General features: G+C 37.4%; 1 protein-coding gene across 1 annotated transcript in view; it reads right to left on the minus strand.

The window, feature by feature from the left end:
* GABBR2 (gamma-aminobutyric acid type B receptor subunit 2) overlaps positions 1–18,408 on the minus strand; it is a 451,814-nt gene that overhangs the window by 29,216 nt on the left and 404,190 nt on the right. Inside the window, exon 14 of the mRNA XM_048940847.1 lies at positions 7,648–7,758. Within this exon, the coding sequence (XP_048796804.1) occupies positions 7,648–7,758 (111 nt within the window). The remainder of the gene's footprint in view (positions 1–7,647; positions 7,759–18,408) is intronic.

The following is an 18,408-nucleotide window of genomic DNA, read 5'->3' on the forward strand; positions in this document are numbered from 1 at the left end:
TTGGATGAAGCACTACAAATTTAAGAGCATTGTTTCTAAATGTTATTGGCATTTGGAGTAAAATGTTTGCCTCAGAAACAGAGCTCTCCTTTTCTAAAACTCACAGTTCATCTTTGAGATTCAAACATGGATAAAGCAGAGATTTTCCACAGCCTGCTGCCAGGACAGTGGTGATCACAGACATACTCCTTGTTTGCTTGTTAAGAGTGTTTGCAGTGCTCCACTGAGCTGATGAGACTCCCGTTTTGAGACAGAGCTTTCCAGAGAGAACGTGATGCTTCACTTTCTCTCCACCTGCCCTTTTTATGTTCTCCTCTGTTCCTGAGTCTCAGCTAGTGTGCAGAAATTAGAGTCTCTTTTTTTGATGGCAAAAGGTCTGAAGCTCCCTAAAATGGTTTGGCTGAGGAATAGGATGTGGATATTGTTAGTGACAGGTCCAGAGTTCTGTAGTTTTCTGACAAGTTTTCTATATCATAGAACCATACAATCTTTGCGTTGGAAGAGACCCTTACAGGTCATCTGATCTAACTCCCTTGCAATGAACAGGGACACCTACAGCCACATCAGGTTGCTCAGAGCCCCATCCAGCCTGATTTTGAGTGTCTTCAGAGATGGGGCTTCCACCAACAATCTGGGCAATCTGTGCCAGTGCCTCGCCTCTCTTACTGTAAAAAACTTCTTGATATCCAATCTAAATCTGCCCTCTTTTCGTTTGAAACAATTTCCCCTTGTCCTATTACAGCAGACTGTGCTAAAGAGTCTGTCGCCTTCCTTCTTACAGCCTCCCTTTAGATAATGAAATGCTGCTCTCAGTTCTCTCCAGGGCCTTCTCTTCTCCAGGCTGAATAGCCCCAGCTCTTGCAGCCTGAAATGTTTGGGTCTCAGTTAAAAACACAGACTCTCAGTGGCCCATTCCACCTGCTCTCTACACCTGGTACTTAAACTTTAAGCATTAATCTTCCCCAGCTACATAAATCAACCTTCCCATTGTGCTTGGGGGCACCTAAGTCTTGAGGCTGCTGAGCAGTTTAAGGACTATTTGATGTTTAAAGCCTGCTGGGATTAGCAAAGCAGCCGTTTCTTCTCCTGATGCTCCTGGAGGGCTCAAACTGGTAAGGCTTTTCAGAGTGCACCCACACAAAGCACAGCATCAGCCATCTTCAGTATTGCAAGATAGTGATATTGGTGGTGATCATTGCATGGTTTGGACAATGTGGCACAATTTTTAATTTTACCTAACCCCCAAGTCAAGGTTGTTTTCAGAAGCAGCTCTCAAACTTTTTTTCAGAGCTGTCAGTTTTTATGTAATGAGAGACTGGCTGTCTTAATTACTTGGGCACTCGCGTGGGATGTTAGCTTTAATCGCTGCTGAGAATTTTGATTAAACAGTCTTTAGAGAAGGCATGCAAGAAACACACTGGAATGGATGGAGGAAGCCAGCTACTAGCAGTGCTAAATGTGCTAACTTCAGAGAGAGACAGGACACGTCTGTTCCCATTGCTTTATCCTGGCTCACTAAGACAGCTCCTCACTGACAGCTACAATTCCCCTTTTGAGGTTCCTGATGGATCCCATGCGTCACAGGATGAGTTTGAGCAACTCAGGGCTATGCATTCTATTATATAAAGCAGTTATCTAAAAGTTAGACAGCACAATTTTCTACTAAGCCTAATGGTCTAATTCAGGTCTCTTTAAGGATCTCAGCCAAAGACACTTTGAAAATGCAACTAGGAAGGCTTCCTACATAGTTAAAACCATTAGTTTATAAAAAGTGCCTTTTACCATATAAATCTACTAAATCCATATCTTGTTAATGCAGAAAGCATTGTAAATATTGTTCTGTGCATTCTAGGAAGGTATAGGCTGTACAGGAAGGATTCATTTCTTTTATTTGTGTTTGAGAGTATGCAGCTTCTGCTTAGCACCATGTTGGTTTGGATTGTTACCTTTTTAGTAGTTGGTAAGCTGATTTTGGTTGTGTTGTCAGCGTATCTAACAGGGCTATGAGAAGACTGCTGTATAAATTTGTGGAAAACAGTGTCTTAAGACGGTGGAGTAATCACTGCAACTAATGATGGAATTTTGGTCCTTAAATGAAATACATAAAGTCTTAGAGGAATAACAGGAACATATATTTTGTGTTCACAGAGTTTAACTGGCAATTTAACTTTTAAAAACTTTTTACCATCTCAACTGAAATCTGAGAATTGAGTAAAACTGTCTGTAGCTGAAGTATAGGAAAATATTCAGCACTGCTTTTCATCTTGTTCAGCAGAATTACTGTTAAGTACAGTGATGATTGCTTACTGACCCACAGCATGTATTGATACAGTTGAGGATCTGGTTTGCTACTGGACTACAAAGACTGGTGGATGACAGGCAGGGGATTCGTTCTCCTCCTGTCTTCCTTCCTTCCCTGTGCTTGCCATAAACCTGTTTATGCTTTATTTCAAAGTCACACCTGCTTATACTCTGATCATGGGATATGAAATATTAATGAAGACGAAGAAGGAAAATTTTAGCGAGGGTGTCAGATAATAGCAGGGAAATATCAGAGAAAATAAATCTTGCCAGAAGTCTTGCCACAGTCATACTTGCCAATAATGAGAGGTTACGGTTTTGGAAAGAGCATGTATTGGACCAGCCTACAGCTTTGCAGCTAATTACTGTATCATAGTAGCACTTACTGAGCTCAGTTGTGGATCACAGCCCTGCTGTGCTGCATGAAAACAAGCATTTACTTCAAAGTCCTTGCAGCTTTTTTTTTTTTTGTCTTTTTCTGGCTTTGGTACTGGAAGATATCCCCTCCTGCTGCCCCTTATATAAAGGCAGTTCTGGACTCTGCCCTGCAAACATCTCTGACTCTGAAGCAGTCATAAAATTGGAGCTGTGCGTTTCCATATTCATGTTTATTCACTACCTTCATATCATCCCAGATATAAGCATCAGTGAAATGGCTGCAGATTTTTTTCAGTGGGAGCTTTCCAAACTGCAAAAATAAGCATGCTGATTTTTCAGGTGTTCACTGGAGAGCTGAGCAGAGAAAAACACTGTGCAGTTTTCAGGAAAATTTATAATAAAGAAGTGATTTTATTTTTTCTAAGTCAAGTTAGCAAATGGAAGGGCACATGATCCTCTCGTAGGTCTCCTGCCTTCACAGTCATTGCAGTCTGACATCAAACCACTGCTCCCTTCCCTGATGAGGGATGAGTCAGCCATGTATTTAACTAGTTTTCACAGAGCTGCCCTAGATACAAAGTACTAAAGGAAAGCTTCATATTTCTATTGAGCGTTACAACAACAGCTAAATATTTTTTGAGTTGCGAGAGGTGACATCCAGCTATTCAACCAAAGGGCTTTTTTTTAAAAAATGTAGTGGCAAAGTATGGCCCTGCACAGACTGAGCTGGATTGGCATCTGCAGGAAGCTATGGTCACTAACACACATCCACAGAAAAATTGTGTCTTTATGCTTCAGCCTTTCAAATCAGTTAATAACATATTTACCTTCTTTCTCTACAGCATTTGACTTCCTTACATGTAAACTCTGCTTAGTAATGAAACACTTTACAGTAACATCTGTGAGTAAGAATCCATTTAGGATAGCTTTATACTGTCTGTGGCAAAAGATCACCACAGATAACCACAGTACTGTAAAATGGTCAAACATCTCTGACAAAAACATGTGTTACAGCTAAGATATATTTCTATCCTATGAAAGTGATGCTAAAAGACATGTAAGGGTACTTAGTCCCTTACTGCAATATCTCTAGTATTTTAATAAAACATTTTAAATTTCCTTATGGACATAGGATGGAGAAAATCATCCTACAAAACCATATAGTAACGTATGCTTTGGATGCTAAAATACTGTCAATGTATGAAACAAAATGCTGCAATACAAATAATGAGAAGGAATTTGACATTTTTTTTTCTTATCAGCCTTGTTGGTGTATCAATTTTTCTTTTCACCGTCATGATGTTTTTGTCCTTAGCAAGGTCAACTAAGGACATCACTGTACAAATTATGTATCAGAAGTGGTCAGTAATAGGAGTTATAGCTTAAAAAAAAACCCAAATTCTATTAATGATTACATGGTGAAAGTAGGATTTGACATACACAACAACAGCCAAGTAGAAAATATACCTTGACCTTGAAAGCCTGTTTCTCAGTAACTAAATAGTACATAATAATGATCTTACATCAGCAACAGAATGAAAGAAACTTCCAGCACATAAACAATTTGAGTATAATGTTAACTAAATGCCTTAGGAGGAAAAGGGGAATCAAACTGTAGACAAGTCCACTGTGGTTAATAGACAAAGGGGCAAAGGAGTCCAGTCCATCCTTAATCTGGGATTGCTTTCTGGAAAAAATGCTCACACTGCTCAAAAAGATGCTAATAATGCAGCACTGGTAAGTTTACAATGATATGATTTCTACCCATCTTTGGAATATACAAAATAAAGGTACTGTTCGACTTCACTGACACTGTCACAAATCAAAATTAGACATATCAGAACAGATGGCCGGTATGTATATACACAGAGTGGCCTTACACCTGTACGTAGCCTTTTAGGAACTGAAACCTCAGATGGGAAAAGACAAAATCCAATATGTATGATGGGACTTGGCCAAAGTCACTAAGAAGACAAATGTGAGGTACAAAGGCAAGACTCAGCATAGCAATCTTCCTGTTGTCCTCTGGTCAACAGTCCTCTATCATCAGTCCGTTATCATCAGTCCTGAGGAATTTGAAAAGTGATTGAAAAGCCTTCATGTAGTTAAGATGCATTTCCTCATATCACTTCAAAGGAAAGAAGAACTATGAATCTGAAAGTAAAGGTTTGCTTTGTTTAAATGTTTTCTTACTTTAATACAGAAGAAGCTTGTATGTCCTGGCAATAAATGGCTTCCTTCCCTGCCCCATCTGCCCTTCCATGCTCTGCCCTAACCTAAATGATTAATTCACTGCATCAGCACACTTAAGTCATGAGACTGGACGGTATTTATCTATGAGTTTAAACCACAGAGTAGAAGTACTTTTTAAGCTAACCCAATTTTTGTATTCTCAGTTAGACACAAAAAGCCACTGTGCACAATGTTGGCTCAAGTAAATCACTAAGACATTTTGCCTTAAATATTGTACTGTAGTTACCAATATTAGCTCTTAGCATACAGGATGTGAATTATAGTAGTAATAATAACGATAACAATTGTTACAAACTGCAGAGTTTCTCATTAGATAAACTGGTATAAAATGATACAGTGACACAAGAGATTCCAGGATTTTTTTTTGTTGTTTGAAAGACAACCTGTGCCTGGGGGACAGAAATCTGAAACAAGTTTGGTGATGAGATTAAAAACATCAGTCCTGTTGTCCTCATTTCACACAGGTGTATGTGCTCCAGGAGAGTAAGACACTACAGCAATTATTTGACTGATTCCAAAGTCTCTTTCGTATATATAAATTTGTGTAATAAAGGGGCACTGGAGCAATAAAAGTATATATTTTACTGATGGTTATGAAACACTGTGTGCCTGAAATAATTATGATGAGTAATGCCAAATGGCATTTGCAAACTTAAACAAACTGAGTCACACATCTTGTAGAAAGCAGTACGACGTACTTGACAACAAACCAATCTACAGCAGTGAATTAATGAAAGCCAAAGTAGTTCAACTGCTGTCCAGAACAACAGAAATAAAAAGGAAACAATTCAAACAACATTACCATTACCTGGGATTTTTTTATTTTTTTTTTTAATTTAATGTTATTTAACCTGTTTTCTTACTAACATTGAAAGTATTATAGAAGTTATTTTTGCAAAGCAAATAATTTTTTAAAATCCTTCAGTATTTTTTTAAGGATTTGAATTTAATTTGTTTATTTACATTGCACTAAATGAACCAAACATACTTTCACGTTACTTTTTGAACAGAATCACAGAGAAAAATGTCTTAAGCCTTTATATGGTGAACAGTGACAGCTTCTACATGGGAGAACGTGAAATGAGCTGTTCAAAATCTCTATACAATGAGATTGGAAAGTAATAAAAATATAGTAAGCCTGTAATTTCCTTTTAATGTATTGTCTAGAAAAATTCTTGTATTCAAAGGAAAAAACACTCTTAACTGAAGAGTAGGAATCTACTGATAAATGTATCAAAACAACAAACAAGAAATAAGTTAGGAGAGATACAATAAAGTCAAACGCCTTGTCAACAACTGTACTAAAGGTCACATATTCGCTAGCTGTTTTACTGTCTGACTGCATTTCACAGTGCTTGTCCTCAGAACTGAAAGGCCTAGACATGTGCTACACGTCAATGAACCCAGAGCCACTTGAACTACTCAGTAATAAATGCTAAGATGCAGAATCTCTCACAAATCCTGATCTCCATGGTGTGATTAAGTATGTTCTCGCTCTTGGTCTCACAGCCTTCTTGGACATTCTTCTGAAAATAATTGTCTATTGGGAAGGTGGGAAGGATTCCTTGTGGTCAGAGATGGCAGTCAGGAAATGGAGAGGTTCAGTGCAACTCCCTTGTCTGCACCACAAAGCAGCTGAGTGTATAGAATAAATAAAAAACTCTCATCCCTTCCTATTGAGCTTTGTACTGCATACCTAAAGATCTTCTAGCCTGCTAAAAGCAGAGTGAAAACAAGCAGGACTCTGCAGGCTGGTAACAGCCATTCTCTGTACAGCAGAAGACATTCTACAGGCACCAGCATCTCACCCTACCCAGCTTCCCCACAGCAGCAGCACCTGCCACGCCAAATGGGAGCAACTGACCCAGTCTTTGACGGGTGTCCCTCTGAACAGGCATGCTACAAATGCACAGAACAGATTGAACCCTTCAGGCAGTGTAAGCAAATGTTTATCTGGTTTTAGAATCCAGATGGGGCTTAGCTCAAGGTAGGTGTTCATCTGGTCAGTACTGTCAAAAATCAGATATTTTTCGAACCTTGAGGTTTAGGGTATGAGGATCTTTTAATCACCAGTGGTCATTTTTTCTTTTTTTTATCTAAACTATCAAGGTTTCATATTGCTACTTCCTGAATTTCATTCCATTAACAAAATAGTTTATGTAGAAGAGCCACAATGAAAAAAGGGATGATTTTGATTCAGGCTCCAAAACTCATCTTGCCTTGAATCATAGGATCATAGAATCATTTGAGTTGCAAGGGACCCTTAAAAAGTCATCTAGTCCAACCCCCCTGCAATTAACAGGAACACCTACAGATTGATCAGGGTGCTCAGAGCCTCATTCAGCATCTCTTGCAGCTATTCCTGATGGACATTTCCAATGTGGAGTCAGACATTTAGAATAAGGTAACCCCACCCTTTCAGAGAACCTCAGCAGTCTGAGTTTATAAAGTTGTCTCGTTAATAGACTATCTTTTCACTATTAAATTTCTTGGTTGGCAGAATATCTCTAGCTTTCAGCTCTAGTACTATTAGTGTTCTATTTATTTTATACATTTATATATTCTTATACCCACATATAACCACTTAAACTTTATGAAAGATGTATTTAAAAAAAGCTTTAACTCGCTCCCAGCCTCAGAAAAACAAATAGAATTCAGTTCAAGCCTATCAGCAAGAAGCTTGAAAGCAGCTTTTGCAGAGTAAACTGTGCTTACCATCAGGAGCCCTTTATATGCGTAGACAATCCCAAGCCAAATTGTCATGTGAGTGTTCTCGCAGTGCTCCAAGATGGGTCGGATGGAGATGTCTCTGCCTGCAGGGTCCGGCTACAAAAATAAAGAGTGAGATATTTGGATTTAGGTTTTATCTGTAGTCATACCACAGAGGCAGTTAATCTACTCTCAGTAGCTTGAGGATGTGTAGAATATTCAGTGGGTAACATGAAATAAAAACTTGTGATGTCTGTTCCATCAACCTGCAAAGGAATGGAGTAAAAAAGTAAAGATCTGAGGAAACAGCTGCATGATAATTACCAGTAGATGAGGTCACCCCTACTGCAAACCAGAGAGAAAACATCCGAAGTCACTCTGTCTTTAACTGTGTCAGTCACATTTATCAGCATTAGGACACCTATTTTTTCATGAGGTGAACAGCTTGAACGTGCAGCCATGAAAATAAATGTACTTGAAGCCATCCTTCCTTTCACCTGCACTTCTTGTGTCACTGGCAAGTGGCTGATAAACAGTGTATGAAATACTTCTGTGTTTCAGATGTTTATTCAGTGATAACCATGAGCCAAATCAAAGACCATCTACTAAGGAAATCGCAGCAGCAGCTCAGTAGATAGTATAAATCATCAAAAATGTGGAGCAAGTGAGTGTCTGTGCAAAATTTAATATGGTTAGAAGTTTTGTAGATTTCCATTAATTTTGGAAAGGAGATCGTATAAATGAGCAGAATCAAAAGGACCTGCAGACTGCCAGGAGTGTTTGTATGAGGGAGAAGTTATAATTAATGCTCAGAGAATCCTGCAAGAACTCCTCTTTTTTTATATCAAGAATAAAAATAACATTCAACACAGAGGGGGCAGGTCTGTGTCTTTTTTCTCCTATGCTGCCTATAATTAGGATATGGACTAGGTTAGAGTGAAACTGCTTCTTAATGGTGTGCATGCTACAGGAATACAAAGCACTTCTTACATGTGATTTTAAGAGATACTGTTTTCATTAGGTACCAGAGAATGCTCCTTTTGGCTATTCAGAGCTGTGTGCAGTTACCTTCTGTGTTGCTTTCAGAACAGACTGAAGTCCTGACAGCTATTTTTGGTTCCTGCTTTGAAACACTGGATCTGATCTCCAGCTCAAGTGAGATCAGTGCAGATGCAGCTTTCTGTACCTGGCTCTCCCTGTAGGCTCTGCAGTTTCCCTTTGTGACGAGCAACACATGTAAAGAGTCTCACAGAGTAGAGTAATGATTATATCATAAGCTAAGGAAAAAACACATTTTCACCAACTGAAACGCAGAATTGTGTGTGGAAGGACTTTAGAAAGATCTGAGTTTATTCTACAGCTCATTCTTGCTGCTAGTGTGAATTTTTCTGTTGACCTCAGAGGTGACAGCATTAATGCCCAGCTCTCTTTTCTTCATTAGACATTTTAGATAGGAGACATTGTCCCTGACCTCATATAGATTAAAAAAAGCTTACAAGTAAGGGGATAGACATGGGAGGAAAACTCAGCAAACAAGCTTGTGTTATGTGCTGCATGGTGGCAAGATTCACAACCTCCCTTGCAAATCTTGCAGCAGGCAGCGCAACAACATTTAAAATCTATTTTTACCCTGGACTTACGTAGATACCCTGAGCTGGAAAGTAAAGACCTTTCAAAAAAAAGTTGCACAAAATAAAATAGAAATGAGAGTGGCAATAGTAACTGTCCCTGAGTTCATGATTCCATCCTAAACAGCTGCTGATGGCTAGCAAATAACCAATGACCATAGTACTCAAATAGGTGAAAACATGAAGAAACATTACAACATTTAAGATACTACAAATGTTTGTTTGAGGACCAGTAGAACTACCTATTTCTCCCTGAACAATTTATGTGCACGGAAGGGAATGCACACTTTCATGTCATAGTTAACAACCTGCAGCGTTCAACCATTTTTCATCAAATCCAGGTAATTTGAATTACTCCAAACTCTTGTTGGGTCAGCAGCGGATAACCTTTTTATTTTCACTATGTGGCTACTGTCTAATGCAAATTTGTGTCAAAATTGGAAAGTCACAGTTCATTACTCAAAACTGAAAGTCCCAGTCAGGAAAATGATGAAATGGAAAACACAACTTCTTATGAAATTGTATTAGAGAGAACAGACTCACTCAATATCCTTAATATGAAGATTGCCAGATTTTATAAGCCTATGATAATTTAAAAAATATGCTAATTAAATAATACATTGTATCTAATAATCCACATGAGATAAGTAAGTCTTGTGAAGTGCTCTGGAGGGATCAGGAAAAGGGAGAATACTGACTGCAGCATCAGCCAAATTATACATGGGATGGCACTTCTCCCATAGCATTTTCCAGTGGGAAACAAGGTGGGAACACATTAAACCAAATGTTGTGGAGTACTTGTGCATTTAGAGCTAAGTGTTGGCAGGTAGGAGTAATTTTACAGTGCACCGACTTTGCTGATTACTTGTCGCTGCTGCAGAATGACATTCCTGGTGTACTGCTTTTAATTTGCCATTCTGTTTCTTCACTGATTTTGCATGAATTAACTAATCATAGCAAAAAGCTGGGTTAAAAAAAACATATGATATTTTCTGATGTCAAAAGAATTTTTAAAAACTCTACAATTACAGCTGAATGGCGCACTTCACTGACCTCCCTAATCATCCACCATTTGTGCACTTTGTTACTGCTTTAGAGAGGATGACAACATAAATGCTACCAGTGATTATATATGTACTGGAAATTTGCCCTTTCCTTTTATAGAAAACAATATAAATGCCCTTCAGATGACATTCTCAAGGCCTGAAGACCTCCTTTCTTGTAATTAGGCTGAAGCTTTCCTACCTCTTCTGAAACCTAATAAAGTTTCTGACACTGATATCAGTTTCTGGAGTATTTTCCATGGTTGAATGTAAACAGTTTAATCCATTCACTTCATACACGAGTTGTGTGTCACCTCCGTAAAAATGCTTTTTTTACATCAGATCTGCTTTGTTTAGGAAGCAACTCAAGTCAGTAAACAGATAACCTACAAAATAATTTCCCCTTTCATGCACTTTAAAACTGTTCTGTTACTTCTGTAGTTTGGTTGCCTTTTGATTTTCTTTGCTCTTCAGTCTGCTGGTGGGCTGGCAGATCCTCTTCATTGTAGGTGAGAAATGGCTTAGGTGGGTACTGCCAGATGGAAGAGGAAAGCTTAAAACCATCTGGCAACAGCAGGGAAATTTGCAAGAAAGATCAGGGCAGGGGCAATGACAGAGATTGCTGAGTGCCTTGCAAATTCCTGCACAGTGTCAGACTAGCCCAGGCACAACAAGAATCAAGTGAAAAGCACAGTTTTCAGTGGAAAAAATACAGTGTGGTGGCCAGCTCTTCTTGCCTCATGCTGAGTTGTGCAAATATAGGGCACCCTGCGGCACTTTTGCCATCTGGGAAAGATGTTGTTTGGTCCATATAAATAATGTTCAAGTCTCTCTTCTTCATTTAGAACTACAATTTCTTTTTCTCTGTGTCTATTTAAGTAGCCAAAATCCATTTGGAAAATATTCTATGAAGTGGGAAGACATTCCTGTTATGGCAAATATACCACAGAATCGCAAGTGTTGGAAGGGACCTCAAGAGATCACTGAGTCCAAGCCCCCGCTAAAGCAGGTACCCTACAACAGGTTACATAGGTAGGTGTCCAGATGGGTCTTAAATATCTCCATGACCTCTCTGGGCAGCCTGTTCCAGTGCTTTGTCAACCTTACCATAAAGAAGTCCTTCTGTGCTTTTGTATGGGACTTCCTGTGGTCAAGGTTTAGGCTGTTTCTCCTTGTTCTATCACTACACACCACTGAGAAGAGCCTGGCCTCAAACCAGTTCATTGCTACAGTTACACATAGGTCTTAAAGGGAGAAGGGGCCTACGCTCCTCAAAACATCCAACAAAAGGCTTTCTGTTTGTTTCCAGAACATCTCAGCCCTCCTTGAGCACTTCTCCATGGTCATCTCTCAGGATCCTGCTGCAAGGACAGCAGATAATAATTGAAAGAGATCTGGTGCTGCTTCAAAGAACAACTCACAGGTGGAGGATCTCAGTAAGCTTTCTAAGATTTCCAGTACATTTTATTATTTACACAGCTGCAGCTTCATCAGTAAGAAAATCAGAATATTAGGCCTATAAGCTTCTTCAATGATCGATATAGAAAATAAGGTAAATAGTTGCAGCTTCTGTTTACCAAGTTTAAAATGAACTGTGCAGTTCCCATCATATAGGAAAATATGGGATGATATTCTTCCATCGATCTTCATATGCCATCCCACTCTCTGTTTTATCTTCCCTTTAAATGGCTTCCATTTAACTGCCATAATGACTGTATACTATCACTGTTCTGCAGCATGAATTAGACATCTTTGGCATTTTAAATTTGGCACACACAACAGTCATATGGAGACCAAAAACGATTCCTTATCTGAAAACCCAGACTTTGCTAAACAAGAAGATCACTTTACTTCTTTTTTAAATTAACATTTTTTGCAAGGATAATTATAGTTAGTTCTTACTGTAAATGCTGTATGTGCAGGTTGTAACAGACCTTCCTCGGTGCTAAACTACATATCCATATGTAAGGTGTACCAGCAAAGATTTAAGCAGGTTTATATGCAGTGTATTGTGGCCAGGCTCTCAATTACTGATGAAAATAAAGAGAAGAAACACATGCTGTCTACTTCCCAGTTACTTAATGATTTGGTGATGTTTTTAGAGCAAAACAACGGTGACACAAAAAAGTGATTTGTGAGGAAATAGATCTTTTTGAATGTTTTTTATTTGGTGAAGTAATAGCTTCTTTGAATGCAAAATAGCAAATGCAATGCTGTGCTAGGGTAGCCTCACCTAGAATGTCTTCCAATCAAATATTTGGTAAGCAACCTAGCATAAAAGTATACTTATTTTTGTCCATAGCTGAGCTTGGGTTCATATACACTGTGAAACATATCGCATGTTCAGTAGTAGTTCTGCTGACTACAAAACTTACTAGATACTAGCAATGCACTGACAAATGAACTGAGATCCACTCAAGATTACTGGAGAAGGTCAGTCAATTTTGTAGTAGTCTAATGATTTTAGACACTGACTGATGTCAAGACTTTTTTTTGCGTATTTTCTTTTTTTGGAGTCATGGGAGAATTTGAACACAGAATAGAAAATCAGCTTTTAATAAATGAACAACTAGCAGATGCTGTAAATATTGTTGTTTTTTTTTTTTTTTTTTTTTTTGTCTGTTTTCTTTTTGTTTTGTTTTGTTTTTGTTTTTTTCCAGCATAGGAGAACAGACTCTGGACCAAATATCTGTCCTTACACCTGGATACTTTATGCCTCATGGAAGAGAAATGCAAAACATAAAGCTTCTGAACCCAGGAGAAGGTAAGGACAAGGTTCTGAACAACCACAATAGCCCCTGCATCCACTGTAAAACATGAATGCCAGATTCTCTCTTGTAGACTGAGGACAAAATGCTTTTAGACTTGAATTTGGATTAGTTTTTCTTTTTGAAGTGTTAAAATTTTATAAATTCGCAATCAAAAAATTTTAACATTGAAGTTGTCTAAAAATGTTTGCAGTGATGAATATGAATACACTTCAACAAGAGAGCATGCATCATCAGTACCCATCTGAATATCAACAATTCTCATGAGAAGCACAAGTTTAGGAATGCTACATTTATTTTTCCATTATATGAGCTAGAAAAGAAAAAAAACTAATTTCACGAAATAGTTACAATGACTCCAGCCTCCAACCTCCAACACATTTTTACCATAATAATAATAATAATCATGGTGCTATCAGAAATGAAGATATTACTGCATTTCTGTAGCCAAAGACAGGAAATGTTATGAAGGTTAAGCAAATTGCCAAGGAAAACTGAGAGGAACTCAGTCTACTGAGCCTTACATCTTTGACTTAAATAAATGATCTTTCCTTCAGTATAAAAATTCTGACCTCAATTTTTACTCTTCTGGAGGTAGAAGTTTTCTTCATTAAATTTCTAATTAGAAATTATAATTAGAAATACTAATTAGAAATTTACTGGGTAAAATTTTTGAAAGAAACTTTCAGTCTTTAAAAAAAAATTATTTTTGGAAAAAAATAATGACTTGAAATTGCATTTGTGAATAATTTTGTAATTCTTTACTACATATATCTCTACAAAGTTATTTACAATGAAAATGTGTGACATTTTAGGTTGAGATTATCTTTTAAGACAGTATTATTTATACTGTTATACAGCTTAAAAAAAATTACAGGTATTTCAAGTCAGTCAAAAACAACAACAAGCTGTCTCTGTGTTTTGTGAAAGGTTAACAAGCCACAAGTGGGCTCTGTAGAACGGTGGTGTGAAGCAGGTTGCAAGATTGGAGGTTTCCCACATGTATCTGAACACCATGGGATTAAAGGATCTTTAGGTTGTCTAGGGTGATTGCAGGGTAGTTTTTGCTTTAATCATTTTCTTGTTGTAGTGAAATTCATCTCCCTACCTAATGAATTGTAGGGCTGCTCTCAAGGAGTTCTCCCAGTCTGTACACACATTTGTGATAGCCCCAACCCAGGTAAAACACCTTGCACTTGGGCTTGTTAAATCTCATTAAGATCTCATGACCCCACTTTTCAAGCCTGTCCAGCTTGAATACCAACATGTGAATTCCAATTTTTTGTCATCTAGCCACTTTTTTTCTTAATTCACATGAAAAGATGTACCATTTAAACAAAGGAAAAAGAAGTGCTAACACATTTTATAGACTGAAGGACATTGATTAATTTAATATTACTTATTTTACTTCACTTCACATGCCAAAAATATGAGCCCAGGCCTCCCCTTAAAAGCAGATGGTAGCAAAGAAAGACCAAAAGAAAAAGTAAAACACGTTAGATATAACCACTGTACTTCTTACTACCACAAAGCGCTGAAGTCTGAAGATAGTCACGGTGATAGCCACACTGTACTGTCTTCAAAACAAATTTACTTTCTAATTCCCCACCTGCCTCTTCTACAAATAACTCCACAAAAGAGTAATAATACATTCTGTATGTTAGCGTGATTGAAAGTTGATAACATAAGAGCTATTTATAAGCCCTCATATTGTGAAAATAGAAAAATCCCTCAGCAGCATTATTTTAAAATCACTTTACCTAATGACTTTTATTTTAGTGTGGTGGCGCTTCATAAATAAAACTGCTTGGATTAGGGGATTATATTAATAAAAGTATTAAGGAAATTTTTGGCTCTCAAAATGCTGTTTCATTAAAGCTAAAATTCAAAACTATGGAATAAATCAAATAAAAAAAGCCACAACAATAACTACAAAACCCACTATGATCCCTGCAAACAAATGCAGACTGTCAATGAAAGGAAAAGGCAAAATTCTCATTCTTTGTAGAGTGTTCCAAAAAAATGTGACTAAGTCTTCCTTCTCTGCACTCTGTGATCTATTCAGTAGAAATTGTACATTGTATTATTTCCTCAGAGAATGTTGCCCCAATTATACATCTAGGGACTGGGTAATGAAATGTGTCTGAGTATGTGCATGGAAGCAGTGGGACGAGCGTTACAAAGACTTAATAAAGGACTCTCAGCAGCAGAACATATGTTTTTTCTTTGAAGGGAGGGCAAAAGGCCAAGATTTGGAAGAAAAGCAGGTTAGACAAAGGAAGACCTTTGTTACCACCTAGAGTCTCCTGAGTTGCAGATTCCTCCAGAGATGTGCACTTTGTAATATCTGCTCTGAAAACTGAGGAATAATCTTCTTCTTTCCCTTTCTGCCAAGCTGCCTAGTACTCAAGGTGACAAATTAGATTTGTAGGTTCTTCTACAAACATTCCTTTCCTAACTATCTTTCCTGCTCCCCTGAGATCATAGAAGCCACTGGAGAAATTCAGTAGAGCTGGTAGAGTCTCTCTCTGCTGAGGATTTGCTGGCAGGTAAGCTTGAGTTGTGTGACTTACTGTTCTTAGCACTTGGAGAAACAACAATTAGCACTTCCTATTAAATAAAATATCTGTGCCCAGGAGCCATCAATCTGGTCCCCCCAGCAAGAACAACTCTCAGGTCCTCAATTGTGTCCAGCTATAGGCCAAGGAGGGCAACAACAGCCCCCCTATAACCATCTTATATTTTATTTGTAGTGCTATAATTTCTTCGATTTACAAATTCTGATAATATTTATTACCATGCGTATCTGCATTGCAGTTCCAGTGACAACAAATTGATGCTGTCTTTTTGCAGGAAGTAAGTGAAAATCCCTTCCCTAAGACCATCTTAAAACACAGAAATAAGATGTGCAAGAAGATATAAAGTCAGGTTGTGTGACATTTTCAGAGGCAAATATCAGTTTACACCACTGTTCCTCTCTGCAAGCACTGATAAATATTTAGTTTCTGGGCTTCCACAAATGAAAATTATTATTTCTCTTCATGAGAGAACATTTCATTTATTTACCTATTCTTTTATACTTTTCAAAATGCTTTGATGATGGTCCATCCATCCACTGCTGGACGATTTTGCTGCTATTCCTGTGACTACTGTAAGTCATAATTCAGAAACTGCTGCATTATGCATACGTCTTTCCTCTGTGTAAAATTTTTTTAAGTAAAATTTCAATTAATGAATACTAGGCTAGCTTAATAAGGATCTTCTCATAATTATTTCACAACAGTTGTAGCATATGCATCTAGATATCCTCCAAAGTCATTCTAGAACTGATGTAACCACCCTGTCATAAAAGTTGTTCTATCCAAAAAGAACTCTCAATTTCTTGTTGACAGCAAAATGTAAGGTACATCTCAGCATACAAAAATACATGAAAGCCTTTTTATCTCTTATAAGGATTTTAAAGATTTCTTTTACTTCTTCTCTTTGCAACTGACTCAGATATAAACATTGTTACACACCACAAACCAAAAACTGAATAGGTAAAAAAATAAAAAAAGGTCAGGCCAGCTTAAATCTTTTTATTATCTCCAAAGATTTAGTTACTTTTGACCTTTTAAAACTGTTAACCTTATTTAGGATAACGTAACCTTGAAATAAAAGGTCATTTTGAATTAAAAGGAGATTTACTGCAGTTAACAAAGGTCAACAGGAATACTTCTACCAAAATAATTCTGTATGGAGAAAATTACTGAGATCACCTGTTTCTTACATGTATATAAATCTTCATGTTTTCTGAGAAAAATACATCAGTATCTAAATTAAGGAATATTACTACCAGTAAGTTAGTTGATTCATTTTTAAAAAGTAAATCCTGTTTCCACTTTTTCTGGAAGAGCCCTTTTGCAACTGCAGACAGAGCATGTTCCTTGTTCATCTCCATTCTGAGCCTGCTGGAAGAAGCTAATTCTGGAAAGTCTGTTCAAGATGTGAGAATCATCTTATACCTAATTCTGCCAGTTTGAGAATGCTTGTTTAGAGTCTTAACAGAGGATTTCTGAAGATTCAAACTTAAGAGTTCAACAGATCTTATATTAGATCAAGGTGACAGCAGTGAAGAACCATGGATGTTCTCAATAATTATGTCAGCAAAATCTACAAACTAGAGGTGAGTACAGAACAGAAGCGCACAAAGCATACCTTGATATTAGGTGGGAACCTATTTCAGCTGTGAATGATATAGCCCTGGGCAAGGTAAAATTACTCTTGGAATCTTAAACAGATGCTTTTCCTGCCTTACGAAAGAAATCTGAAATGGGAGTTCACAGTTGTATCAGCATTGCAGTTGAATGAGACAATTTTTGACAACTCTCATTTTCATCAAAACATGGGATGTAGATTTCCATTGCATTAATTTATGTTTGAAGTAAAACACCTCCTTTAGAAAAAAAAAACAAAAAAACAAAAAAACATTCAGTGGTGGTGAACCTATATACCTCTTTCTACGTTGCCATAATGGCATTTCTGTTGACTGTAAAAAGAAATGCCCCTCATTTTGCCTCTCTTTTCTAAAATGAACTTAATGTCAGATTCCCCGAGTCCTTTGCATATTTTGTCTACTGAATTGAAGTGGTATGTAACAATACATTGTTCCTACTTAGGTATTTACAGATTTTGGCCCTACAAATTCCTTGGTTTCTTTGTTGGTTTTTTTTGTTTGTTTTGTTTTTCATTAGACATATATTTAATCATTCCTTAAGAAGTCCTATGTCTCTTCTCTGGACCACCTCCAGTTTGCCAGTATGCTTCCTCAATTCTGATGAATGGGATTGAGCACACTGAACTGGTCGTTTTCTCCCTGACGCCATAACAAGGATTAATACTACCATTACATCACAAATACCATATTTTTTTCTTCATTTTTGAAAACTTCTTAAACAGAGAAGAAATGGTAATTAAAAAGCCATAGGAAAGACAGCAGACAATTCTCAAGTCTTATTTATCAAGTATTTCTCCTGATTTGAAAGTGGTACTTGACATGGTTAAGAGCCAAGAATAGTTGAAAGTTACATGTTCCCAAAATGCAAAAAGAATAGCAGTTATAGAGATTTCTGATTTTTTCCATTACGTCTTTCTTCTACAAATAGCAATTTCAGTGTTGCCACTTCTGTTGACGTTATCCAGAGCAAAGCAGGTAGTCCTGGGAATTTTTTCTCTCAGTTCAGTAAAACTTTTATGCAACATTTCTCTTAAATTATTTATCTACTTTCAGTAGCTGTCAAAACAGATTTCATTTAACACTAGTCTACCAAAGACTTTAAATGTTGCAGG

This window comes from Lagopus muta, chromosome 3 (assembly GCF_023343835.1).
Source record: "Lagopus muta isolate bLagMut1 chromosome 3, bLagMut1 primary, whole genome shotgun sequence".
In the NCBI taxonomy this organism is placed as follows: Eukaryota; Metazoa; Chordata; class Aves; order Galliformes; family Phasianidae; genus Lagopus; species Lagopus muta.